Raw genomic sequence first — 27,989 nt, forward strand, 5'->3', positions numbered from 1 at the left:
ACCCTTGAAAAAGAAGATATCTTCTTCCACCTCGATGCAGCCCGTGAAATACTTGAATGTCTCGATTATGTCACCCCTCTCTCTACGTTCCTCGAGTGAATACAGCTGCAACTTATCTAGCCGTTCCTCTCGGGAGATCCTTGAGTCCCGAGACCATCCGGGTGGCCATTCTCTGGACCGACTCCAGTCTCAGCACATCCTTACGGTAATGCGGCCTCCAGAATTGCACACAGTATTCCAGGTGGGGCCTCACCATGGATCTATACAATGGCATAATGACTTCAGGCTTACGGCTGACAAAACTCCTGCGTATGATTGAAACGTATAAGTACATCACGGGACACATTGAGTCAGAAGATGATATCTTCTGGCTCATGGGACCCTCGACCACCAGAGGGCATCCGCTGAAAATCAGGGGAGGGAAGTTTCATGGCGATCCCAGGAAGTACTTCTTCACTGAAAGAGTGGTGGATCATTGGAACAGACTCCCACCCCAGGTGATAAAGGCCAGCAGCGTGACGGATTTTAAGAAAAAATGGGATACTCACGTGGGATCTTTAAGGGAGTAAATTCAAGGGGGGGGGATACTTGGAATGGGCAGACTTGGTGGGCTATAGCCCTTTTCTGCCGCTTTTTCTATGTTTCTATGCAACCTATGATTTGCCTTGCCTTGGATGAAGCTTGCTTCACTTGATTGGCAGTCTTCATGTTCTCACTGACGATCACCCCTAAGTCTCGTTCTGCTTCAGTTCTTGTTAGGATCTCGCCATTAAGGGTGTAAGTCTTGCATGGACTTTGGCTGCCCAGGTGCATGACTTTGCATTTTTTGCCATTGAAGCTGAGTTGCCAGGACCTAGACCAGCGCTCCAGTAGGAGTAGGTCGTGCATCATGTTGTCGGACATTGAATTTATGTCTGTTGTGCTTTTGCCCACTACATTGCTTAGTTTGGCGTCATCGGCGAATAATGTTATTTTACCTCGCAGCCCTTCTGCCAAGTCTCTTATAAAGATGTTGAATAGGATCGGGCCCAGGACCGAGCCCTGCAGCACTCCACTGATTACCTCCGTCATTTCGGAGGGGGTGCCGTTCACCACTACCCTCTGAAGCCTACCTCCAAGCCAGTTCCCAACCCATTTTGTCAATGTGTCGCCCAATCCTATAGAACTCATCTTGCTCAGTAACCTGCGGTGTGGTACGCTATCGAATGCTTTACTGAAGTCCAGGTACACGATGTCCAGGGACTCTCCAACATCCATCTTCCTCGTCACCCAGTCAAAGAAGCTGATCAGGTTGGATTGGCAGGATCTCCCCTTAGTAAATCCATGTTGACGGGGATCCTGTAGATTCTCCTCATTCAGAATCATATCCAATTGGCGTTTGATTAGAGTTTCCATTAGTTTGCACACTATTGATGTGAGACTCACCGGTCTGTAGTTTGCTGTCTCCATCTTGAAGCCTTTCTTGTGGAGTGGAATTATGATAGCCGTCTTCCAGTCCAACGGGACGCTACCCATACTAAGGGAGAGATTGAAGAGCGCGGATAGCGGTTCCGCCAAGACATCACACAACTCCCTGAGCACCCTGGGGTGTAGGTTGTCAGGCCCCATTGCCTTGTTAACCTTAAGCTTTGACAGCTCGCAGTAGAAACCGCTGGGTGTAAACTCGAAATTACTAAACGGGTCATCTGCGTCAATCCTTGTCTGTAGCTGAGGGCCGAGTCCTGGCGCCTCGCAGGTGAAGACTGAGCAGAAGTATTCATTTAACAGTTGGGCTTTTTCCGAGTCTGCTTCTACATAGTCTCCATCTGGTTTCCTAAGACGTACTATCCCGCCTGAGTTCTTATTTCTATCACTGATATACCTGAAGAAGGATTTATCTCCTTTCTGGATGTTCTTTGCTAGAGACTCCTCCATGCGGAATTTGGCCTCCCTAACTGCTGTTTTGACGGCTTTTGACTTGGCCAGATAGACTTCCCTAGAGTCCTGTTTCCCTGATTGCTTGTAAGAGATGAATGCTTTTTTCTTCTCCTTGATGAGGTCCGAAATCTCTGCAGAGAACCACTGTGGCTTATTGTTCCTTCGCCGTTTACTTACTGATTTAACATAGCGGTTTGTTGCTTCTTGTATGGTGGCTTTCAAAGTCGACCACATTTCTTCCACATTATCTGTTTCTGCTTGGCTTTGTAGCGCCTGGTGAACGAAGTCTCCCATTTCTTTGAAGTTTGTGTCCTTGAATTTGAGGACCTTGGTCAGTGTGGTAGATTTAATGAAACCTTTCCTGAGATTGAACCATACCATGTTGTGGTCACTGGAGGCCAATGTGTCGCCCACCGATACCTTTGTGACACTTTCTCCATTGGTAAGTATCAGGTCCAGTATTGCCTGATCCCTTGTTGGTTCCAACACCAGTTGCCTGAGTCTTGCTCCCTTCATAGAGTTTAATAGCCTCCTGCTGCTGCCAGAAGCAGAGGAAAGCGTGTCCCAATCCACATCAGGCATGTTGAAGTCACCTAACAATACTGTGTCCCCACGCAAGGTGATATTCTCTATATCTCCGATTAATTCATTATCTAGGTCATCCTGTTGTCTTGGGGGTCTGTATATTACGCCAAGATACAGGCAGCGAAGTCTCGGTATCCAGAGTCACGACGAATCTTTGAAGCAAGATGTCTGGAATGCTTCAAACGGTGCTTCGATCAAGGCAACTCAGGAGAAGAATCACTGGAGGACAGTTGCTTCGGAGTACGAGACCTGCCCCGAGGCACGAGGACAGGAGGATCCGGATGTGCTACAGACTGGTCAACCCGAGGCAGTGTCGAGGACGGGACCAATTGAGCCACGATGGAGGATATCTGAGTGGTCAGGATGGATTTTAGCATGTCCTCGAGCATCGGCATCGAGACAGAAGAATCTGATCTCGTAGGTGCAGCAGTGCGCTCCGAAGAGGGCGACCTCGAAGGTGAGTATTCCCTTATGTCTTGGAGACATGCTTGGAAGAGAGGCGTGAGGAGGACTCTGGTGGCTTCTTAGGTATGTCACCTGAAAGAGACCCAGGAGACTTACCCCCCGAGGACGTCTTCACCGTTGGCTTCGTGGAAACTTTCACGGGCGTCGAAGTCGCTACAGAAATGGAAGGTACGGTCGAGGCTGAAGCTCCAGCCGAAGCAAAGGCCTTCGAGACCGGGTGTGTCGTTGAAGTCGGAGTCGATGCCTTCGAGACCGGGGCGGCCGCCGGGGTCAAGGCTTTGTCCGAAGACTGTTCCATGTCACCGAAGAGTTGAAGGAACTGGGCACACAGACGACGAAAAGCTCGAGGTGTAAAAGTAAGGCAACGGTGACAATCTTCCGGGGAATGGACCGAACCTAAACACTGTAACCAGCGACAGTGAGGATCGGTGACCGAAATCACCCGATTACACTGGCGACAACGTTTAAACCCGGTAAGAGGCCGGGACATAGAAAAAAATTAAGTCCGTGCCGAACAAAGTGAGCTGTTGGGCCTAGGCCCAAGACTCACCGACCACACAAAAATTAAAAAAAAGAACACAATATTACTAATAATTGGAAAGATCATAGTAGGCTGAATTTTAATTTTTGGTGGAATTCATTATGTCACATATATAGAATGGAAAGAGCAATAGCGATACAAAATGGAAATTATAATAATTTTATTAAAATTTGGGAGCCATTAACGTCTTTTTGTCATGATTAAATGCCATTTTTCTATTAGTTATACACCATATAGTATTGGGAGGGGGGAGGGATACAAATATAGGTTTCTTATTATGAATGAAGGGCTTTGAGGGAGAGTGGGGAGAGGGTTACATTTGTATTTTTAGATTACAATGATAAGATATGCAAGTGCTCTGATTAATTGTGTTTATTATGATTGTTGTACACTTGATGAAAGTTTTAAAAATGAATAAAGAATTATAAAAAAAAAAAAAAGAAATAAACAAAGAAGAGACACGGCGACCAAACTTTTAAAGAAAAAGAAGCAGCCGCGGTGAAGAGAAGGCAGATTCCACTGCGAAGCTAAGGAAAACGTGTCTTCCTGGCTCCGCGCAAAAAAACCAAACTGAGGATCCTCACAGGAGATGCGCCCCCTTGTTTGGGCAGGAAGGCACGTGCGCATGTGCGGTGCAGCACTCGAAAGTTCGAGATCTTCAAGCAAGTTTGCTTTCGAGGCTGTCCGCTGCGGGGCTCCGTCGGCAACGTCACCCATGTGTGAGAATATGCTGCCTCGGGTCCAAGATGAAACAGGATAGTTTCTGTAGCAAAAAACATGCTCTTTCAAATGATTTTTTTTTTTTTTTTTTTAAAGCATATTAAAGATATTTGAATCTGAAAAACAGTGAAAATTGCTTCACTTCACTATAAAGGCTTGTATTGCAAATCTTGGAAGTACTTCATGGTATATGTCTGCTGGTAAAGTTGTAACTTCATGGTACATGTCTGCTGGTCAAGTTGTACCCTCAGTTGACTTACCTACCAGCAGCCAAAATTTTTGAGTGAGAGAGTGAGTGAGAGAGTGAGAGAGTGAGAGAGAGAGAGAGAAAGAGAGAGTGAGAGAGATCAATTACAGCCCATTGCTCATTACCAGCTCATTATCAGGTTACATGCACAACTGACCTTATTCTATAACTTGTGCGCGCAAATTTGGATGTGCAACTTTCTAAAATTAGGAGCAAGAAGCATTCTGCTTTCCCTAGTAATCACTCAAAATACTGACTGAAATCAAAAGATGAGTAGGAAAAGGAAAGGGAAATCTGAGGAAGAAAAAAAAAAAAGGAGGAGAATATGAATGGGGGAGATCCTATCTTAAGTGAAGAGAAGTCTAAGTATTCCATTAGATTTAACTCATTTTCTATAAGAAAGTCTGTTTTAAGACAGCAGTGGAGTGGAACTCAAAGTTCATATTAAAAGCATATCCCAGGTTTCCAGTTAACCATAAGAGATATTTCAGCCTTTTTGATCCTGAAGTCTACCATTTACACAACATAATTTTAACATTTTGGTTAAAATATATGTGAAAATTAATAAAGATTAAAACACACACACACATACTCTCAGGGTGACACAGAAAACTGCAGTTCCTGAGAGTTCAAATGAATAATTACAGATGTAATAAGCACAGACTGATACCTTAAACTATATACTTACAGTTAAGATCTGTATACTTGCTCTCCAAAGCTTGTACATATGCTTCATACTGCTTCCACCTATTGTTAAAATAAGCAAGATGTTAAATACACAAAAATATATGCAGCACACTTTTAATACAATACACAGTGCAAATCTGAAGGGCCATTTTATTTAATGAATCAAGTTACACTATTTATTAACAAAGGATGGCAAATGGAAGATTAGGTTCTTACCTTGGTAGTGCTGCCCAATCTGCTGATTCAAATCGATTCACCGATTTACTCTGGTGAATTGATTCGTTGACTGAAAAAAAAAAAAAAATCAAACTCACCAATTCAGCGAATCCCCCCTCCAGCAAGACCTAACATATCTCCAGGCCTCCTAAAGCGCCGTCAACAGAGGCAGCACTCTGAAGGAGCTGCTTCTGGCCTGCTCCATTGGGCCTTCCCTCTGCCACATCACTGATGACACAGCAGAGGGAAGCCTGGTGGGGCAGGCCGCAATCAGCCTGTTCACAGCGCTGCCTCTTGCTGCTGCTGCTTTGGGAGTCTCTGAGGTATGCCAGGTCTCACAGGAGGATGGGAGGCGTGAAAAGCTGCTGCACAGGGGGATGGGAGGGAAGGATGGAAAGCTGCTGCACAAGGAGATGGAAGAGGACAGAAAAGCTGCTGCTCAGGGGGAGTGGAGGAAAGCTGCTGCACAAGGCAGAGAGGAAGAATTATTGAGACGGAGGAGAAGGGAGAGATGAAAAAAAGAGGTAGAAAGAAGGAGAAATCCTGCATATGGTGAAAGGGAGGAAGAAGAGGGAGAAATGTTGGACACAGGGTAGAGGGCAGGGAGAGATGGTGCATGGGGAGAGAGAGAAATAATGCACATAATAATGGAAGGGAGGAAGGGAGAGAGACTGCATGGAGGGGAATAGAGAGGTTTGACACAGGACACAATGCAGGGATGGAGAGAAGGTAGACAGTGCAGGGATGGAGAGAAGGTAAACAGTGGGAAAGAAACAAATGTTGAATATGGCAGTGGAAGGTTAAAAAAAAATAATTTTATTTTCGATTTTGTGATTACAATATGTCAGATTTGAAATGTGTATCCTGCCAAAGCTGATGTTAGACAGCGAGCATGAGCTAGAACCTAACAGAGAGAAGAAAAGTCTTTGTTTTGTTTACATCACAGCACCTGTGTAGGATTGGAGAAGGCAAAGAGAGGGAGGGGTGGAAAGGCTACAAAATAAACCCACCAGAATGTTTGAGGGAAAAAAAAAACACCACCCAATTGGGTGGGAAAAGCAAATCGAATAAAAACCGTTTTGATTCAATAGGACAAATCAAATCGAAAAATGTTTCCTTGAATCCAGCAGTACTATACCTTGGTAATCTTTCTGATATAAGACATAGGATTCTATACTAATGCTGTTGTCCTGGTTTAGTCACAAACGTTGCAGAAGGATGTCACTCGCATCTTTCAACTCCCCTTCACCAGTGGAGAATTGTTCCCAATTCAGTTAATACCAAAGCAATTGAAATCCACTGCAATAGAAGAGAAGCAGGGGGTATGGGGAACTTCTCCAGAGACAAACTACATTTCTGTTTTGCTCTGTAACTCTTGACAAAAGAACCATGAACTCATAACTTAGGAATATCCAGGATCCAACCTGCTATGTACCAGTACCGTGTTTCCCTGAAAATAAGACCTATCCCAAAAATAAGCACTAGCATGATTTTTGGGGTACGTCTTAATATAAGCCCTACCCCTGAAAATAAGCCCTAGTCACCGGCAGCAGCGTTTCCCCCCACCCACCATCCCTGCCAAACCCCCACTGACCCTCCATTCTCTCAAGCTATACATACCTCCCTTCAGAGCAGCTTCAGACCAGCATCACTTTAAACAGGCTTCGCAGCCTTCTCTCGTTGGGGCCTTCTATGTACTGATGACAGAGGCGGCCATGAAGCCTGTTTAGAGTGATTCCGGCCCGATGCTGTACTGGAGGAAGGTATGGCTCGTGGTCGGCGAGGTTCAGATGGGAGGGAAGGATGGAGGGTTAGCGGGGATTCGGCGGTGCAGGGGGGGCTCAAGGGTTCTGCTGCACAAGGGATGGGAGAGAGGGAGGGAAGGATAGAAGCTGAGCAAGGGTTCTGCTGCATAGGAGGATGGAGGGATAGAAAGATACTGCAGAGGGAAGGCACAAGGGGATGGGTGAGAGGGGAGGAAAGATGCTGCACATGTGTGCAAGAAAAAGGAAAGAGGATGGGAGAGATTTTCAAGTACATAAAAAAAATAAGCCCTACCTGAAAATAAGACCTAGTGCATTTTTTGAGCCCAAAATTAATACGACACTGTCTTATTTTCGGGGAAACACGGTAGCACTATCGTACAAAATCTCCCAAAATTTAAGAAAAAATTATTATTCATACTGCTGTACCTTTGTTTTCCGTTGGTTTGGGTTTTTTTAAAATATTCATCCAAAAGACAGGAGAAGTCCTGTGACAGATCCCAGAAACGTCTAAGGCAGCATACAGCGAATTGCAAGTCTGAACAGGGTGGGCCGCACAGAATCCTACGCCTTATAACAGAAAAATTACTGAAGTAAGAACCTAATCTTCCATTTTGTTGCAAAGACATAGCATTCTGTACTGAATTTTATGTACCAAAGCAGTGCCAGACATCTAGAGAAGGACAGATGAGCCTACCCGCAGCTCTGAGGCCCTAAATGCAGCATCCTCTCGGGCAGCCACATCCACTCTATAGAATCTTGTAAAGGTATGAAGAGTAGACCAAGTGGCTGCTCTACAGATTTCATTAGGTGGAACAGTCTGGAACTCTGCTCAGGAAGCAGCAACACTCCTAGTCACAAGGGCTGTAAAAGATAGGTAGTTGTTTTCCGAAGGCAATATATGAAGAAATTGCCATGTGAATTCATCTGATAATCGAAGCCTTAGAGGCTAGCCTGCCTCATCTTGATTGACTGGTCAACACAAAAAGATGATCGGATAGATGGGAATCATTGGTCCTCTCCAGATAGTGAAGTAGAACTCTTTGCACATCCAGCCTCTGCAAAATCCTGTCCTGTTTAACCAAGCCCATAGGGTGAAAAGTGGACAAACAAATCTCTTGATTGACGTGAAAAGCTGAGACCACCTTTAGTAGAAAGAACAATTTCTTACTGTTAACAGATGTTATCCGGGGAAAGCAGGCAGATATTCTCACATGTGGATGATGTCATCAACGGAGCCCAGTACAATGTTAAAAGTGAACTGTCACTGCCCACACTGCACATGCACGAGTGCCTTCCCATCTGACGTAGGCTCGCGGTTCCTCAGTTCCATAAGCAAGCTAAGAAGCCAACCAGGGGAGGTGGGAGGGATGTGAGAATATCTGCCTTCTGTCCCCCAGATAACATCTGTTACGGTAAGTAACTGCTTTATCCTAGGACAAGCAGGCAGCATAGTCTCACATGTGGGACTCCCTAGCTGACTGAAATGGGGCGGAGGAAGAGTTGGCCATTAAGAAGAAAATTAATTCTGTACTGCTTGGCCAAAACAACCATCTCATCTTGAATAGGATTCTAGACAGTAGTGAGATGTTAAATGTGTGAATTGAAGACCAAGTAGCTGCTTTGCAAATTTCATCAATAGGAGTGGAACATAAGCAAGCAACTGATACTGCCATAGCTCAGACTTTGTGTGCTGTTAACACAATCCTCGCGCTGCAGCCCAGCCTAAGCATAGCAGAAAGAAATACAGACCACTAGCCATGTGGAAATAGTTCTTTTGGTTACAGGCTTGCCAAATCTGTTAGGATCAAAGGAGATGAACAGTTGAGGTACAGTCCTATGTGATTTAGCTCATTGTATGCAGAAAGCCAAGGCACATTTAAAACGTGTGAAGCGCTGTTTCTCCAGGATGAGCATGAAGCTTTGGGAAGAAAACTGGTAGCACAATAGATTGATTTAGATGAAATTTCATGACCACTTTCAGGAGGAATTTAGGATGAGTGCAGAGAATCACCTTATCAAGATGGAATACTGTGAATGACAGGTTCGACACCAATGCTTGAAATTCACTCAGTCGACCGGCAAAGGTGTGAGAAATCAATAAGACAACTTTCCAAGTAAGAAGCTTGAGTAGAAGCCATTGGTTCAAATGTTGGTTTCATCAAAGTGGTTAGGACTATATTAATATCCCAGACAATTGGAGGCAGCTTGAGTGAAGGTTTGGAATTGAAAAGTCCTTTCATATACCTGGAAACAAGAGGATGAGAGGCCAGAGATTTATTGATGACAGGAACGTGAAAAGCATTAATAGCATCAAGGTGAACTCTAAACGAAGTAGTTTTTAGGCCAGAATTGGAAAGATGGAGAAGATAATCCAATACTGATGACAGAGACAAAGATGGAGCATCTTGGTGGTGGAGTGTACACCACATATTAGAACATCACCACTTCTGTTGATAACATTGCCGAGTAGAGGGCTTTCTACAAGAGCTATAATGGCTTGTACTGTGTTAGACAGATTAGGATCTGCTGAAGTCAGGTCAAGAGGTACCAAGCTATGAGGTGTAATGATTTCAGATTGGGATGTAAGAGACCCTTGACTCTGAGTGAGCAGAGATGGAAAGATTTGCAAGGGAATTGGATCCCTGGCACTCAGCTGAAGTAGAAGGGAGTACCAAGGTTGTCTGGGCCACTGAGGAGCTATCAGGATCATGGTGGCTGACTATCGCTTGAGTTTGACTAACTTCTTGAGAATGAGAGGGATTGGTGGAAATGCATATAGGAATATGTCTGTCCAATCCAGAAGAAAAGCATCTATTTCCAGACGTTGAGGAGAATACTGACAGGAACAGTATTGAGGCAATTTGTGATTGTGGGGAGAGGCAAACAGATCTATCTGAGGAGTCCCACATAGTAAAAAAAACGTTGTGTAATACTTTGGAGTTGAGGGTCCACTTGTGCGGTCAAAGAAATCTGCTGAGTTTGTCAGCTAGAGTGTTCTGTGACCCTTTTACATATATGGCCTTGAGAAATGTTTTGAGCAATCGTCCAGTTCCGAATGTACTTGGCTTCTTGACAAGAGAGGAAGAGAGGTGGTTCCTCCTTGCTTGTTGATGTAATATATCGCTACTTGATTGTCCGTGTGAACTAGGACTTGGAAATACTGCTCTGAAAGGCTCTTAGAGCATTTTGAATAGCTCTCAGCTCTAATAGGTTGATGTGTAATGTTTTCTCTTGAGCAGACCAGCGATCTTGTGAGCGAAGACCATCCAGGTGCACACCCCAAGTATACATGGTGAGCACTTTCTGATGCAGAGGTATGTGTAATAGTAGATTCCTGGAAAGAATGGTCAGATCGATCAACCACTGAAGCAATTGACAAAGAGATGGGCTGAATTCCAATCTTTTGAGAGAAAGGATCGCGAGCCTGAGACCATTGAGATGCTAGGGTCCACTGAGCCTTGCAAAGGGTGTAACATGGACTGTAGATGCCGTATGTCCCAAGAGCTGCATCATCTGTCTGGCTGAAATGGTTTGTAGAAGAGAAACTTGTTTGCAAAATTGAAGCAAAGTGTCATGTCTGTTGAGGTAGAAAAGGCCATAGACGAACAGTGTCAAGAAGGGCTCCTATGTATTGCGGTTTTTGGGATGGTTGAAGTTGACTTTGGAAAGTTGACTTCGAACCTTAGTTGTTGAAAAAATGTTATTGTCAACTGTATTGTGGAAAGCACATTTTGAGGTAAGGCAGCTTTTATCAGCCAATCGTCTAGATATGGAAATACTTGAAATCCATGAATGTGCAGGGCTGCAGCCACAACCACTAGGCACGTGGAGAATAATCTTGGTGAAGAAGCCAGGGCAAATGGCAAAACTTTGTACTGGAAGTGTTGGTGAACTACATGAAAGCGCAGAAACTTCCTGTGAAGCAGGGTGTATGGAGATATGTGTGTAGGCCTCTGAGGTCTAGAGAGCAGAGCCATTCGTTTTGTTCCAGAAAGCACAGTTACTTACCGTAACAGGTGTTATCCAGGGACAGCAGGCAGATATTCTTGACTGATGGGTGACGGCACCGACGGAGCCCCGGTACAGACAATTTTAGAGTGATTGCACTCTAAGAACTTGGAAAGTTCTGGTAGGCCGCACCGCGCACGCGCGAGTGCCTTCCCGCCCGACAGAGGCGCGCGGTCCCCAGTTATGATAAGCCAGCTAAGAAGCCAACCCGGGGAGGTGGGAGGGACGCAAGAATATCTGCCTGCTGTCCCTGGATAACACCTGTTACGGTAAGTAACTGTGCTTTATCCCAGGACAAGCAGGCAGCATATTCTTGACTGATGGGTGACCTCCAAGCTAACAAAAAGAGGGATGGAGGGAAGGTTGGCCATTAGGAAAATAAATTTTGCAAAACAGACTGGCCGAAGTGTCCATCCCGTCTGGAGAATGTATCCAGACAATAATGAGATGTAAAAGTATGAACTGAGGACCAAGTAGCAGCCTTGCAGATTTCCTCAATAGGAGTGGAACGGAGGAAAGCTACAGATGCTGCCATTGCTCGGACTCTATGGGCCGTGACAGAACCTTCCAGTATCAGTCCGGTCTGAGCATAACAGAATGAAATGCACGCTGCTAGCCAATTAGACAACGTACGCTTAGAAACAGGACGTCCCAATTTGTTCGGATCAAAGGATAAAAACAGTTGAGGAGATGATCTGTGAGGTTTAGTGCGTTCAAGATAGTAAGCCAAAGGACGTTTACAGTCCAAGGTATGCAAAGCATGTTCACCTGGATGAGAATGAGGCTTTGGAAAAAATACAGGTAGGACAATGGACTGATTAAGATGAAAGTCAGACACAACCTTAGGGAGAAACTTTGGATGTGTACGGAGGACCACCTTATCATGGTGAAAAACAGTGAAAGGTGGATCGGCCACGAGTGCATGCACCTCACTGACCCTCCTGGCAAAAGTGAGAGCTATAAGGAAGACCACTTTCCAAGTAAAGAATTTGAAATGCGCTGTGGCCAAAGGTTCAAAAGGAGCCTTCATTAAAGCAGACAGAACCACATTGAGATCCCAGACCACAGGAGGGGGTTTGAGAGGTGGTTTCACATTGAAAAGGCCCCTCATGAACCTAGAAACCAAAGGATGAGCCGAGAGGGGTTTTCCATGAATTGACTCATGAAAAGCAGCAATGGCACTAAGGTGAACTCTGATAGAAGTAGATTTAAGACCAGAGTCAGACAAGGAAAGAAGATAGTTCAACACCAGTCCCACTGCTAGAGACATGGGATTATGGTGATGTAAGAGGCACCAGGAAGAAAACCGAGACCACTTCTGTTGATAACACTGGAGCGTGGCCGGTTTCCTGGAAGCATCAATGATAGAGCGGACAGGCTGAGAAAGGAGTGAGTGAGCCGAAGTCAGCCTGAGAGATACCAATCTGTCAGGTGCAGAGACTGTAGGTTGGGATGCAGTAGGGTCTGCTGATGCTGAGAAAGCAGAGAAGGAAACAGTGGAAGAAGTATGGGTTCCCTGGAACTGAGTTGAAGTAGAAGGGAGTACCAATGTTGCCTGGGCCACGTGGAGCGATGAGAATCATGGTGGCTTGGACCCTCCTGAGCTTGAACAATGTCCGCAGCATGAGCGGTAGAGGAGGAAATGCATATAGGAAGAGATGCATCGGGTGCCAGACGGTGAGGAGAGTAAAGTCTGGAGCAAAACAGGGGCAGCTGATGATTGTGAGGAGCTGCAAAGAGGTCCACCTGAGGAGTGCCCCATTGAGCGAAAATGGACTGGAGAGTCAAAGGGTCGAGAGTCCATTTGTGAGGTTGAAGAATTCTGCTGAGATTGTCTGCTAAGGAATTCTGTTCCCCTTGAATGTAGACAGCCTTCAGGAATAAGTGACGAGCTGTCGCCCAAGACCAAATCCGTTGTGCTTCCTGACACAACAGGCGAGAGCCCGTTCCTCCCTGTTTGTTGATGTAGTACATTGCAACTTGTTTGTCTGTGCAAATGAGTAGTACTTGAGGAAAGAGAAGATGTTGAAACGCCTTGAGGGCATAGAACATCGCTCGGAGTTCCAGGAAATTGATGTGGTGTTTCTTTTCCTGGGCAGTCCAAAATCCCTGAGTTTGGAATTCGTTCAAGTGAGCTCCCCAGGCGTAGGGGGAGGAATCTGTGGTGATGACTAGTTGATGAGGAGGTAGATGGAACAGCAGACCTCTGGATAGATTTGAAGATGTCAACCACCAAAGAAGCGACTGTCGAAGAGACGAGGTCACAGATATGTGTTGTGAACAAGGATCCGTCGCTTGGGACCATTGGTTCGCTAAGGTCCATTGAGGAGTACGCAGGTGGAGACGTGCGAAGGATGTGACATGTACTGTCGAAGCCATGTGCCCCAATAGCACCATCATGTGATTCGCAGAAATGGTAATCTGTTGAAACACCTGCTGACAGAGATGGAGGATGGCGTGAAGGCGGTTGGATGGAAGAAACGCCCTCATCAGAACAGTGTCCAGAACGGCTCCAATAAATTGAAGTCGCTGGGTCGGAATGAGGTGAGACTTGGGTAGATTGATTTCGAACCCTAATAGTCGAAGGAAGTGAATGGTCTGATTGGTGGCAAGCAGAACCGCCTGAGGGGAATGAGCTTTGATCAACCAGTCGTCCAGATAAGGGAAGACTTGAAAGTTGTGAGAGCGGAGATAGGTCGCTACCACAATCAGACATTTGGTGAATACCCTGGGAGAGGAGGCCAGGCCGAAGGGTAGCACTTTGTATTGATAATGATGTTGATTGATGAGAAAGCGCAGATATTGCCTGGACGTCAGATGGATAGGAATATGTGTGTAAGCCTCTTTGAGATCGAGGGAGCATAGCCAGTCGCCCTGAGCGAGAAGAGGGTAGAGGGTGGCAAGAGAGAGCATTTTGAACTTCTCCTTGACCAAACATTTGTTGAGATCTCTGAGATCTAAGATGGGTCTGAGGTCTCCGGTCTTTTTGGGAACTAGAAAGTACCGGGAGTAAAAACCCTGACGTCGCTGATCTTGAGGAACTTCTTCGATGGCATTGAGAAGAAGGAGGGATTGAACCTCTTGAGCGAGAAGGAGGGACTGAGACTTGTTGGAAGCAGACTCTTTTGGCAGGCCTAACGGCGGGGGAGTCTGAAAATTGAGGGAGTAGCCATGGGCTATGCTCGAGAGCACCCACTGGTCGGTGGTGATTACCTCCCATTGAGAGTGAAAAATGGTTAATCGACCTCCTATGGGCTGTGGAAGAGGACAGGAGGGAGGGAGACTGGCAATGCCCAGGAGAAGGGAGTCAAAAGGGCTGAGTCGGCTTAGTCTGAGTGACAGGCTTTATGGTAGGCGGCTGTTGCTGACGTGCTTGTTGGTGCTGTTGCCGCTGCCTCCGAGGTTTTATAGAAACATAGAAAAGACGGCAGAAAAGGGCTATAGCCCACCAAGTCTGTCCATTCCAAATTCCCGCCCCCCTGATTTTACTCCCTTAGAGATCCCACGTGAACATCCCATTGTCTCTTAAAATCTGACACGCTCTTGGTCTCAATCACCTGCAGTGGGAGTTTGTTCCAATGATCCACTACTCTTTCAGTGAAGAAGTATTTTCTGTAGTCGCTATGGAACTTCTCTCCCCTGATTTTTAACGGATGCCCCCTGGTGGTCGAGGATCCCTTGAGGTAGAAGATATCTTCTTCCGACTCAATACGGCCCGTGATATACTTAAATGTTTCAATCATGTCTCCCCTCTCTCTTCGTTCCTCAAGTGAGTACAGCCGTAGTTTATTCAGTCTTTCTTCATACGTGAGATCCCTGAGCCCCAAGACCATCCTAGTGGCCATACGTTGAACCGACTCGATTCTCAGCACATCTTTCCGGTAGTGTGGTCTCCAGAATTGAACACAGTATTCCAGATGAGGCCTCACCATGGACCTGTACAGCGGCATCACTACTTCAGGTCTCCTGCTGACAAAACCTCTACGGATACAACCCATCACTTGCCTTGCCCTGGAGGAAGCCTTCTCCACTTGATTAGCAACCTTCATGTCATTACTAATGATCACCCCTAGATCACGTTCCGTCGTGGTCTTGGCCAAGGTCTCACCATTTAGTATGTAAGTTCTGTGCGGGTTTCTCTTTCCCAGGTGCATTACCTTGCACTTTTTAGCATTGAAGCCTAGCTGCCATGTTGCTGACCACCGTTCTAGCAGCAGTAGATCTAGCGTCATATTATCAGGCAAGGTGTTTTTACCTACTATGTTGCAAAGTTTGGCGTTGTCGGCGAACAGTGATACCCTTCCTCTAAGTCCTTGGGTCATATCTCTTATGAATAAGTTGAATAGAATCGGGCCCAAGACCGACCCCTGCGGCACTCCACTGATCACGCCTGACGTTTTGGATGGGGTACCGTTTACCACCACCCTCTGAAGTCTACCACTCAGCCAATCCTCAACCCATGTAGTTAAGTGTCCCCTAATCCTATCGACTTCAGCTTGTTCAATAACCTTCGGTGTGGGACGCTATCAAAAGCTTTACTGAAGTCCAAATATACTACATCTAGTGACTCTCCGGCATCAAGTTGTGGAGGTTGAGGCTGAACTGGCCGAGCAGAAAACCGCCTCTGATATGATGGCTGCTGTCTAAATGGACGAGGAGGAGGAGGCTTCTTTTTATTTTTCAGCAAAGTATCCCACCTCGTCTCATGGGCAGAGAGCTTTTGAGTGGTGGTATCCATAGATTCTCCAAAGAGCTCATCACCCAGGCAGGGAGCATTGGCAAGGCGGTCCTGGTGGAATGCAGGAAGCTTACGGTCAGGAAGATACTTTTGAAAAGAAGAGACTTGCTGAATCAAATGTTTCAGGTAAAAAGAGAAGTGAAACGCATAATTACCTGAACGGTTGGCCAGCATTGCATTTTGGTAAAGTCTAGAGCCTGCCGATTTTTTGAGGGTGGACTCCACCAGCAGAGATTCATGGGGCAGTTGGGGTTTGTCAAACCCTGGAATAGGAATCACCTTGTAAAGCGATTCTAGCTTCCTAGGGGCTCCTGGAACGGTGAAAGGAGTTTCTAAATTTTTGTAAAAAGTTTCCCTCAAGATGTCATGGAGGGGTAACTTTAAAAATTCTTTCGGAGGCTGGTCAAAATCCAAAGCATCAAGAAATGCTTTGGATTTTTTAGAGTCAGACTCTAGATGGATGGAAAGGGTGTCCGACATCTCCTTAAGAAACTTGGTGAAGGACGAGTGCTCTGGCTTACCAGCAGGATCCTGCACCGATGTAACATCCTCCTCTGAGGAATAATCTGCCTCGGTATCGAGGGGGTCATCAGAATCATCCCACAAATCAGGGTCTCGTACCGATGACAGACGGCCCTGAGAAAGTGGGGTAGAAGGTTCGGTATGCTTGGTTTTGCGTACCGATTTACCAGACCTCATGGACACCGTACCGGGTGACTGTACAGCAGTACGGGTGTCAGAGAACGGCACCGGCTCCGAAGTCGAGTAAGCAGTGCGTCGAAGAGACTTCGGTTCCGCCGAGAGAACAGGCATAGAAACAGATTTTTGCGGTGCCGACAACGTCGATGCCGACAAAACAGGCTGTTCGACGATCGGCACCGAATGCTCAGTAGGTACCGACACTGGAAGGCTCGGAGTCAGCAGAGCCGGGAGCAAGTGTTGTAACTGCTCCTTAAGCTGGACCTGAAGGATGGATGCTATTCTCTCATCCAGAGACGGTCCCGATGGCACCGGTACCGCTTTTTTCTTGCTCGGTACCTGCGGTGCAGCTCGACGCTCAGGCGAAGTCGATGCCGATGAAGAGGCAGTGACTTCAATAGGAGCGGAGCGTTTGCGAGGCCGGCGCACAGTCTGCAGGACTTGGCTCACTGCTTGTTCGACTGGCGGGCTAAGGACAGTAGGGGATGGCTTCTTAGCCAGCTTACCTACAGGGTGCGACACCGAGGATGGATCTTGCGGTGTCGAAGTCACCGGTGCCGATTTGGAGGAAGATGACGGTGTCAATGCCGGGGGAACTTCCATGGCGGCACCGAAAAGAATTTGCTGTTGAATTTGGCGATTCTTTAGAGTTCTCTTTTGGAGAGAACTGCAGCGGGTGCACGTTTCTGCCCTATGGTCCGGACCCAGACACTGAAGGCACCACTTGTGCGGGTCGGAAAGGGAAATAGGACGTGCACACCGCTGACACTTCTTAAAACCCGGTGAAGGGGGCATGAAGGGAAAAACGGCCGTAGCAAAATCGAAGCCTGAGGCTTCGATATGCTAACAGGCCCCGCCGGGGCTGACCGGAAAAAAGTCGAAAAAAATTGACCTTTTTTTTTTTTTTTTTAAATAAAAGAAAGAAACGATAAGGTGAATAAATCACGACAAGAAAATAATGCGCGAGCGGGAAGGCGAGAAAAATTTGAAAAAATTTTCCAACAGCAGTTGGAACACGCGTCTTCTTAGCTCCGCGGAAACTAAGAAACTGGGGACCCGCGCGCCTCTGTCGGGCGGGAAGGCACTCGCGCGTGCGCGGTGCGGCCTACTAGAACTTTCCAAGTTCTTAGAGTGCAATCACTAAATTGTCCGTACCGGGGCTCCGTCGGTGCCGTCACCCATCAGTCAAGAATATGCTGCCTGCTTGTCCTGGGATAAAATCAGATATTAATACAAGATAATTATCCCCACCTTCCCACCCTAGTTTGAGAACAAAAAGAAAAGCAGTAAATTATACATGAAATTAAAATCCCAGACAACATTTGTTAAGTATATAACATACACACCCCCTCCATCCCACCCACCGATCCTGGATATGCAATCTAAAACGGAAAATAAAGATATAATTCAATTTAATCAGAATGAACATAATTAGTCAATTGACCCCATGTTAATTTAAACTGCTTATTATTATGTATAGATGTCAATGTCCTTGACTGCCTCTAAAATAACTCATGCCTAGGAGATAATCTATTGGTTGATCGCTGGAATAGTCTTCCACTACAGGTGATTGAGGCCAGCAGCGTGCCTGATTTTAAGGCCAAATGGGATCGGCACATGGGATCTATTCACAGGGCAAAGGTAGGGGAGGGACATTAAGGTGGGCAGACTAGATGGGCCGTAGGCCCTTATGTGCCGTCTATTTCTATGTTTCTATGTTTATTTGAAGATTCTATTGAGGCTACAGAAAAATAAAAAAGCATAATGAATGCATGACAACCTTGTCAAAGATGCAAGTTCCTCAATCACACCTCAATAACAATCATCCCAACAGTATTTCAGTACTTCAAGACACCCTTTTTACTACTCTTCCAAGCATAGATATAATCAGCATTTATTATCCGTCCATCAATTCATAGGCATTCTAGACAGCAGAGACAACTAAAAAAAAGCTCTAATCTCAGAATCCAAGCAGCATCTCTTTTGATTCCTTTCTAGAGAGCATTGCAACGTTGCTCTCTCTCTCCCCTTCTGGATCCTCCCATAAGAGCCAGACTACCATCGCTGGACCCTTGTAATATTGGACCAATGGGTTCTCCAGGTGGGGATCAGGATTAAGCCCTACGCTTGCTACACAAGCTTCCAAACCATCCTCCTAGAGAGTATCTCTTCAGCTTTCTCCAGAAGACCCTCCTTTACTAAGAGCTTTCAGTCCTTCCTCAGCCATAGAACAAATTCCTTTGCAGGAGAGAGGCCAAGGGTTCTAATTCCAAGTATTCCTGATGCCAAAGAAAACCAGAGGTCTCTGCCAATTCTGGACCTCCAGGCTCTCAACAAATGTTTAGTAAAGGAGAAGTTTTGCATGGTTTCTCTGGGAACCCTCTTACCACTATTGGAGAAGAACAAATGGCTCTGTTCTGTAGACCTTAAAAGAAACGTACAGATTTCTATCTTACTTGCGCACAGGAAATATTTTCATTTACGAGTGGATTCATGCAATTTCCAGTATAAAGTTCTACCCTTTGGTCTGGTGTCTGCTCTGAGAGTGTTCACAAAAAGCACAGTTACTTACTGTAACACTTGTTATCCATGGACAGCAGGCAGAAATTCTAAACATGTGGGTGACATCATCCACGAGGCCCCGCAGCGTACAGCATCGCAAGCAGACTTGCTTAAAGATCTTTTAAGAGCTCGCAAGAGCTGCACCGTGTACGCCTTCCCGCCCGAGTCGGGTTGCACGTCTCCTCAGTTCAGATAGTTAGCTAAGAAGCCAACCAGGGGAGGTGGGTGGGTTGTGAGAATATCTGCCTGCTGTCCCTGGGTAACAACTGTTACGGTAAGTAACTGTGATTTATCCCAGGACAAGCAGGCAGCATATTCACAACATGTGGGTGACCTCCGAGCTAACCAGAATGGGATGGTGAGAGTGTTGGCAATTTAGGAGAATAAATGTTCTAAGATCGACTAGCCAAAAAGCACAGTTACTTACCGTAACAGTTGTTATCCAGGGAAAGCAGGCAGATATTCTCAACAGTGGGCGACGTCACCGACGGAGCCCCGCAGCGGAGAGTCTCAAAAGCAGACTTGCTTGAAGATCTTTGTAAGAGCTTCCGAGTGCTGCACTGCGCATGCGTGAGTGCCTTCCCGCCCGAGTTAGAACACACGTCTCCTGTGAGGTACCTCAGTTCAGATACCTAGCTAAGAAGCCAACCAGGGAAGGAGGGTGGGTTGTGAGAATATCTGCCTGCTGTCCCTGGATAACAATTGTTACGGTAAGCAACTGTGCTTTATCCCAGGACAAGCAGGCAGCATATTCTCAACAGTGGGTGACCTCCAAGCTAAGCATAATGGGATGGAGGGAGAGTTGGCAAGTTAAGAAAAGAGATTTTGCAAAACAGATTGGCCAAAATGGCCATCCCTTCTGGAGAAAGTATCCAGACAGTAATGAGAGGTGAATGTATGAACCGAGGACCAAGTGGCAGCCTTCCAGATTTCCTCAATAGGAGTTGATCTGAGGAAAGCTACAGACGCCACCATAGCTCGAACATTGTGGCCCGTGACTCGACCCTGCAGAGGGAGACCAGCCTGAGCATAGCAGAAAGAGATGCAAGCAGCCATCCAGTTGGAGATGGTTCACTCCGAGACAGGGTGCCCCAACTTATTTGGATCGAAGGAGATTAAAAGTTTTGGGGCTGTTCTCCGAGGTTGTGTGCGTTGCAAGTAGAAAGCCAAGGCACGCTTGCAGTCCAAAGTATGGAGAGCCCCTTCTCCAGGGTGAGAATGAGGCTTTGGAAAAAATACTAGAAGAACAATAGATTGATTGATGTGAAATTCTGAAACAACTTTAGGTAAGAATTTTGGATGAATACGGAGGACAACTTTGTCATGGTGGAAAGGTGGATCCGCAACCAAAGCTTGTAACTCACTGACCCTTCGAGCAGACCTGAGAGTAATCAGGAAAACTTCATCTCAAGTAAGGTACTTGAGATGAGCCTTATTAATTGGTTCAAATGGAGGTTTCATCAATTGAGCCAGGACAACATTGAGATCCCAGACCACTGGGGGTGGTTTAAGCAGTGGATGAACATTAAAAAGTCCTTTCATAAAGCGGGAAACCACAGGATGTGCAGACAGAGGTTACCCATCAAGAGGCTGAAGAAAAGCAGCAATCGCACTGAGATGGACTCGGATAGATGTAGAATGAAGTCTAGATTATGATAAGTGAAGTAAATAATCCAAAACAGAAGTCAAGGAGGTAGACATTGGCTCCATATGGCGAGTGGAACACCAAGCAGAAAATCTAGTCCATTTCTGGCCGTAACACTGCCGAGTGGACAGCTTTCTGGAAGCTACCAAAATATCTTGTACAGACTGAGAGAACTGTATAGAGTCTGTTAGGTTGAAAGGTACCAAGCTGTTAAGTGTAGAGAATGCAGATTGGGATGAAGTAAGGATCCTTGACTCTGAGTAAGCAGAGGGAAAAACTGGTAGAAGCAGAGGCTCCCTGGTGCTGAGTTGAAGTAGAAGGGAGTACCACGGTTGCCTGGGCCACCGAGGAGCTATCAGAATCATAGTGGCAAGTTCTGTCTTGAGTTTGACAAGAGTCTTGAGAATCAGAGGGAATGGAGGGAAGGCATAGAAAAAGTGACCTGTCCAATCCAGGAGAAAAGCATCTGCCTCGAGACGCTGTGGAGAGTACCGTATTTTCGCGGATATAACGCGCACCCGTGTAAAACGCGCACACGGGTATAGCGCGCAGAAATCACGATGACATGTACAAAAACTTTTGTATACCGCGCTCACGGGTATACCGCGCATGATGCCCGACGCTCCTTTCGCCCGCCCTGACTTTCCGTGCACTATCCCGACTCTCCGTTCACCCCCCCTGACTTCCGTGCACTGCCCTGACTTTCCGTGCGCTGTCCCGACTCTCAGTTCACCCCCCCTGACTTCCGTGCACTGCCCTGACTTTCCGTGCGCTGTCCCGACTCTCCGTTCACCCCCCCTGACTTTCCGTGCACTGTCCTCCCTTGAAGACTGTCCCCCCTTGAAGGTTTGTCCCCATCCTGAAAGCCTGATGCCCCCCCGACGTCCGATACATCCCCCCCCCCCGGCAGGACCACTCGCACCCTCACCCCGAAGGACCGCCGACTCCCCAACAATATCGGGCCAGGAGGGAGCCCAAACCCTCCTGGCCACGGCGACCCCCTAACCCCACCCCGCACTACATTACGGGCAGGAGTGATCCCAGGCCCTCCTGCCCTCGACGCAAACCCCCTCCCCCCAACGACCGCCCCCCCCCAAGAACCTCCGCCCGTCCCCCAGCCGACCCGCGACCCCCCCTGGCCGACCCCCACGACACCCCCACCCGCCTTCCCCGTACCTTTGTGTAGTTGGGCCAGAAGGGAGCCCAAACCCTCCTGGCCACGGCGACCCCCTAACCCCACCCCGCACTACATTACGGGCAGGAGGGATCCCAGGCCCTCCTGCCCTCGACGCAAACCCCCCCCCCCCCCCCCCAACGACCGCCCCCCCCAAGAACCTCCGACCGCCCCCCCAGCCGACCCGCGACCCCCCCCAGCCGACCCCCACGACCCCCCCCCCCCCCTTCCCCGTACCTTTGGTAGTTGGCCGGACAGACGGGAGCCAAACCCGCCTGTCCGGCAAGCAGCCAACGAAGGAATGAGGCCGGATTGGCTCATCCGTCCTAAAGCTCCGCCTACTGGTGGGGCCTAAGGCGCGTGGGCCAATCAGAATAGGCCCTGGAGCCTTAGGTCCCACCTGGGGGCGCGGCCTGAGACACATGGTCGGGTTGGGCCCATGTGCCTCAGGCCCCACCCCCAGTGGGACCTAAGGATCCAGGGCCTATTCTGATTGGCCCACGCGCCTTAGGCCCCACCAGTAGGCGGAGCTTTAGGACAGATGGGCCAATCCGGCCTCATTCCTTCGTTGGCTGCCTGCCGGACAGGCGGGTTTGGCTCCCGTCTGTCCGGCCAACTACCAAAGGTACGGGGAAGGGGGGTGGGGGGGTCGTGGGGGTCGGCCAGGGGGGTCGCGGGTCGGCTGGGGGGGCGGTCGGAGGTTCTTGGGGGGGGCGGTCGTTGGGGGGGGAGGGGGGTTTGCGTCGAGGGCAGGAGGGCCTGGGATCCCTCCTGCCCGTAATGTAGTGCGGGGTGGGGTTAGGGGGTCGCCGTGGCCAGGAGGGTTTGGGCTCCCTTCTTGCCCGATATTGTCGGGAAGTCGGCGGTCCTTCGGGGTGGGGGTGCGAGTGGTCCTGCCGGGGGGGGGGATGTATCGGACGTCGGGGAGTCGGCCGGGCAAGAGGGCTTGGGCTCCCTCTTGCTCCGATCGTGGATGTGGGTGCGGGTGGGAGCGCGTGCGAGCGGTCGTTCGGGGTGGGGGTGCGAGCGGTCCTGCTGGGGGGGGTGAATCGGGCGTCGGGCGGGGTGGGAACTATGTTTAAAAACTTTTGTATACCGCGCTCATGCATATAACGCGCGAGGGGTATGCGCGGTAGGTAAAAACGCGTATAACGCGCGCGTTATATCCGCGAAAATACGGTATATTCGGGAGCAGAACTGAGGCAGCTTGTTGTTGAGGGGAGACACAAAGAGGTCTATGTGAGGGGTCCCCCACTGAACAAACACCTGACGTAAAGGCAAGGAATTGAGTGTCCATTCGTGAGGTTGCAGAAGACGACTCAATTTGTCCGCCAGACAGTTGTACTGACCTTGAATATATGCAGCTCTGAGAAAGATGTTCTGATGGATTGCCCAATCCCACAGCTTCAGAGCTTCTTGACAAAGGGAGTGAGATCCCGTACCTCCCTGACAAAAGTACATGGCAACTTGGTTGTCTGTCCGGACTAGGACTACGTTGACGTGAAGAAGGTGTTGAAAAGCTTTGAGAGCATTGAAAATCGCTTTGAGTTCCAACAGATTGATGTGATAAAGACGGTCTGCAGGAGTCCAATGACCTTGGGTACCGAGTCCGTAGAGATGGGCTCCCCATGCGTAGGTTGACGAGTCTGTCGTAAGAACTTTCTGATGAGGGAGATTGTGGAACAGCAAACCTCTGGAAAGATTGGAAGAGAGTATCCACCAGTGGAGAGACTGCTTCAACAAAGGAGTTACTGTAATTTGTTGAGAAAGCGGGTCGGTAGCTTGTTGCCACTGGGATGCCAGGGTCCACTGAGGTATGCGAAGGTGAAGTCTGGCAAAAGGAGTCACGTGAACTGTAGAAGCCATGTGACCGAGCAGAACCATCATTTGTCTTGCTGAAACTGATGTGAGATGAGAAACTTGATGGCAAAGGCGAATGAGGTATCCCAACGTGGTGGAGGTAGAAACGCTGTGAGCTAGACAGTGTCTAGAGTGGCCCCAATGAATTGGAGAGATTGAGATGGGGGTCAGCTGGGATTTTGGAAAGTTGACTTCGAACCCCAGACTTTGGAGGAACATAATAGTCTGTTGGGTCGCTACAATAACCCCTTGTCGAAAGGGGGCCTTGATAAGCCAGACGTCCAGGTATGGAAAAACTTGAAGACTCTGGGCACAGAGGGCTGCAGCCACCACCACCAGATATTTCGTGAAGACTCTGGGGGATGAGGCGAGTCCGAAAGGAAGAACTCTGTATTGTAGATTAGGATTCCCCACCCTGAATCGAAGATATTTGCGAGAGGCTGGATGAATCAGGATATGAATTTAAGCCTCTTTGAGATCCAGAGAGCATAGCCAAACTCAGGGAATATAAGGTTGGTAAAGATAGCATCCAAAACTTCTCTTTGATTAGAAATTTGTTGAGGGCTCTGAAGTCCAGAATGGGTCGCAAATCCCCCGTATTCTTTGGGACTAGAAAATAGTGGGAATAAAAGCCCATATCCCGTTGGTTTAGAGGAACCTCCTCGACAGCTCGAAGGTGAAGAAGAGCCTGAGCTTCCTGAAGAGGAAGTTGTGACAAATTGGAAAGACACTCTCTTGGAGGGCGACCTGAAGGCACCTGAAGAAAGTGAAGTGAGTATCCCTCCCGAAGGATGGTGAGAACCCAGAAATCTGAGGTGATCATCTCCCACTGGTGATAAAATTAGTGAAGACAACCTCCGATAGGCAGAAGAGAATTTTGATTCAGGGAGGCTGGCATGCTCAAATTGGGAATGTCAAAAAGACTGAGCTAGTTTAGTCGCAACAGGAGTCTGAGCCTTCTGCTGTCGTTGTTGTTGTGGAGACCTTCTAGGCGGAGGCCTGGAGAAAGCTGGTGTCGTTTTTTGGGGATAACAACGCGGTGGTTGCTTGTATGGCCGAGCAGGAGGAGTCTTAGGCTTCGGCCGAATCAAGGAAGCAAAAGCGCACTCATGTTAAGAGAGGCGCTTTGTAGCAGCTTCAATAGAATCATCAAAGAGTTCATTTCCCTGGCAAGGCAAGTTCGCTAGACGGTCCTGCAGATTGGGATTCATATCAACAATGCGGAGCCAGGAGACACGCCGCATGGCTACTGCAAAGGCCGAAACTCTAGAAGAGAGCTCAAAAGCATCGTATGTGGCTTGCAGCATGAAGAGGCGAAGTTGAGACAGAGTTCTGATGATCTGTTTGAATTCTGGAAGACTTTGTTCCTCAAGAGCCGGGTAGAATTTAGGCAGTAATTTGAGAAAATGGTTAAAATAAGCACGTGAAAATGTAGTTATAATTGAGAATTCTTTTAGCCATCATGGAATTCTGGTATAATCTGTGGCCAAACTTGTCCATGGTACAGCCCTCCCTGCAGCGTAAAGCTTAGATGGATGAGCTTTCTTCAAAGAAGATTCCACCACCAAAGACTGATGGGATAATTGAGATTTCTCGAAGCCTTTGCAAGGTACTGTGCGATACCTGGATTCCAGCTTGGATGGAATGGCTGTGATGAAATGAGTTTTTATATTCCTTAAGAAAGTTTGCTTCAATACTGGAGTCATAGGAAGCCTCAAGGTCACCTTGGGTGGATGAGGCAACTCCATGTCGGCCAAGTATTCAAGTGTATACTTGGAATCAGAGTGGAGATCCAGTTGAAGAGCTTTTCCCATGTCGAAGATGAACCTGGCAAAAGAGGCAAACTTCGAGGTCGAGGCACCATCCAGAGAAGGAGAGCGAGACCGAGGAACTACCGAGTAGGAGGGAGAAGCCTCTCTGGAATATTGAGACATAGGCTCAGAATCCAGGTGCACAGAGATGGAGGAAGCTGCACTACCTGCGTGAGGAGGAGTCAATGAGTATTTATGCTTCAAAACCCTGGATGGTGAAGTTCCCGGGGTTCAAGGAACAGATTGGGACAAGGCAGGAGGAGAAGGCTCCCTCGGAGGCGGTCTCGATGGAGGAGTCCTCAACCTCGATGGACTTCGAGGAGAAGCAGCCGGTGTAATAGCTTTGCGAGACTTATGTTTAGATTTGGATAAACGAGGCACAGAAGTCTCAGTATCCAGAGATGGCGAGGGTTTCTGTTGTAGAGATGTCTCCTGAAGAAGCTTGGAAGCGAGATGCCTCGAATGCCTCGAGCGATGCTTCGGTCGAGGTGGAGGAGACTGTGTCCGAGGAGTAGGTGAAGATTCACTGGATGAGAACCGGCAAGACTTCTGAGGCTTGCTTCTAGGTGCTTCCACCGGGGTCTCAGACTGCCGCTCAGGCTGGCTCACAGGAAGCAGTGTCGAGGACGGGAGGAGTTGTGCCATGACCGAGGAAATCTGCGTGGTGAGAATGGCTCTTAACATGTCCTTGAACATGGGCACCGAGACAAAAGGATCAGGTCTCGAAGGTGCAGCAGTGCGCTCCAAGGACGGCAACCTCGAGGTTGAGTATTCCCGATGCTTGGAGGCACGCTTAGCTGGAGGTCTAGTCGAGGAGGTAGGCCGGCAGATACTTCTTGGGATGCCTGTGACTCTGGAGGCTTCTTAGGAGTAATACCTGAAGGAGAGACAGGAGACTTACCCGTTGAGGTCTTCAGAGGAGCTGCCACCGAGGCCTTCGAGGTCGAAGGAGTCGAGGTCGAGGCCTTGGTGGAAGCAGAAGCTGGAGTCGAGGTCGAAGACTTAGAGGTCGAGGCCGACCCCGAAGCCGAGGTCGAGACCTTGTCAGCCGGCTGGTCTATCGTGCCAAAAAGTTAGAGGGGCTTGGCACAGCACCGACGAGGTTGGAGAGTAGCACAGCGCGAACAAGTGTCGGGACAATGTTCAGGACCTAGACAAACAATACACCGACTATGAGGATCGGTGATTGAAAGGGTCTTGTTGCACTGGCTATACTTTTTGAGACCGAAGTGCCACAGAGTAAGATGGAGAAGCTTCTCTGGAGTATTGAGAATGCATGTCTGTATCTAACGTAAGAGTCACAGGAGAAGCTCCACTGTGTGATATAGGTGTCAGAGTGTGCTTACTTTTCAGAAACCTTGATGGAGAAGTCCCAGGAGTACGAGGAATTGAGAGCCTGGACTCGTGCCTCATAGTTGCGAGAGGAGTCCTCGATCTGAACTTGCCTCGAAGTGGAGAAGCAGGAGGTGTTGAAGGCTTCGGAGGTCGAGACCTATGCCTGGGCTTGGAAGGGGTCTCGATGGGCCTCAACAATTGAGGTGTAGGAGACCGTATAACCTTGTGAGGCTCTCTACTTCTACGAGGAGACTCCTTAGGCTTCTTTGAAGCTAGGTGCCTCGAGGATGAGGCATGCTTCTGTAAATGCCTCGAACGGGGTTTGCCCATTTCATTACCAAGAGGTTGAATAGCTGGAGACTCGGATCTGGAAGGACGAGGCAAAGGAGTCACTAGAGGACAATGGCCGAGACCGACGAGGCTTGTCTCGAGATGACTTGATAGCATGCTCAGGCTGGCTGGCAGGGAGCAGGGTCGAGACAGGGGCAAGCTGAGCCAAGACCGAGGTAATCTGCGTGGTCAATATGGCTTTCAGCATGTCCTCAAAGACAGGCACCGAGATAAATGAATCTGGTCTTAGAGGTGCAGCAGTACGCTCCATTGAGGGCAACTATGTTTGGAGGCATGCTTGGATTAGAGTCTCGTAGAGGCTAACACGACTGTACTCGTTGCCTGGATTGCCTGAGACTCAGATGGAGGCTTCTTAGGTAGCGTACCTGTGGAAGGAAGAGGATACTTGTCTGAGGACGGAACCTTAAGAGGCACAGCAGACGAGTCCTTCGAGGTCTAGGGCGACTTGCTCGAGGTCCAGGGCTTGGAAGACAAGGCTGTCGCTAAGGTCGAGGTCTTCTCCGCATACTGCTCCATAGGCCCCAAAAGCACGACATCTGCAAAGAGCTTGTTTTTGAAGGGTAGCACAGCGTGGGCAGGACTCGGGACAATGTTGAGGTCCTAAGCACTGTATGCACCACGATGAGGGTTGGTTAAAGAGATGGCCCGGTCACACTGGTTAC

At 48.2% G+C, this 27,989-nt stretch overlaps 1 protein-coding gene across 5 annotated transcripts in view; it reads right to left on the minus strand.

Moving 5' to 3' along the window:
- Positions 1 to 27,989, minus strand: part of WTAP (WT1 associated protein) — a 252,683-nt gene that overhangs the window by 188,617 nt on the left and 36,077 nt on the right. For all 5 annotated transcript variants that reach the window (XR_004538971.1, XM_033939910.1, XM_033939912.1 and 2 more), the window contains one exon: positions 5,164 to 5,222. Coding sequence is in view for 4 of the 5 variants with exons in the window: in XM_033939910.1 (XP_033795801.1) it covers positions 5,164 to 5,222 (59 nt within the window). In the remaining variant the exon portion in view is untranslated. The remainder of the gene's footprint in view (positions 1 to 5,163; positions 5,223 to 27,989) is intronic.

This window comes from Geotrypetes seraphini, chromosome 3 (assembly GCF_902459505.1).
Source record: "Geotrypetes seraphini chromosome 3, aGeoSer1.1, whole genome shotgun sequence".
NCBI classification, from domain to species: Eukaryota; Metazoa; Chordata; class Amphibia; order Gymnophiona; family Dermophiidae; genus Geotrypetes; species Geotrypetes seraphini.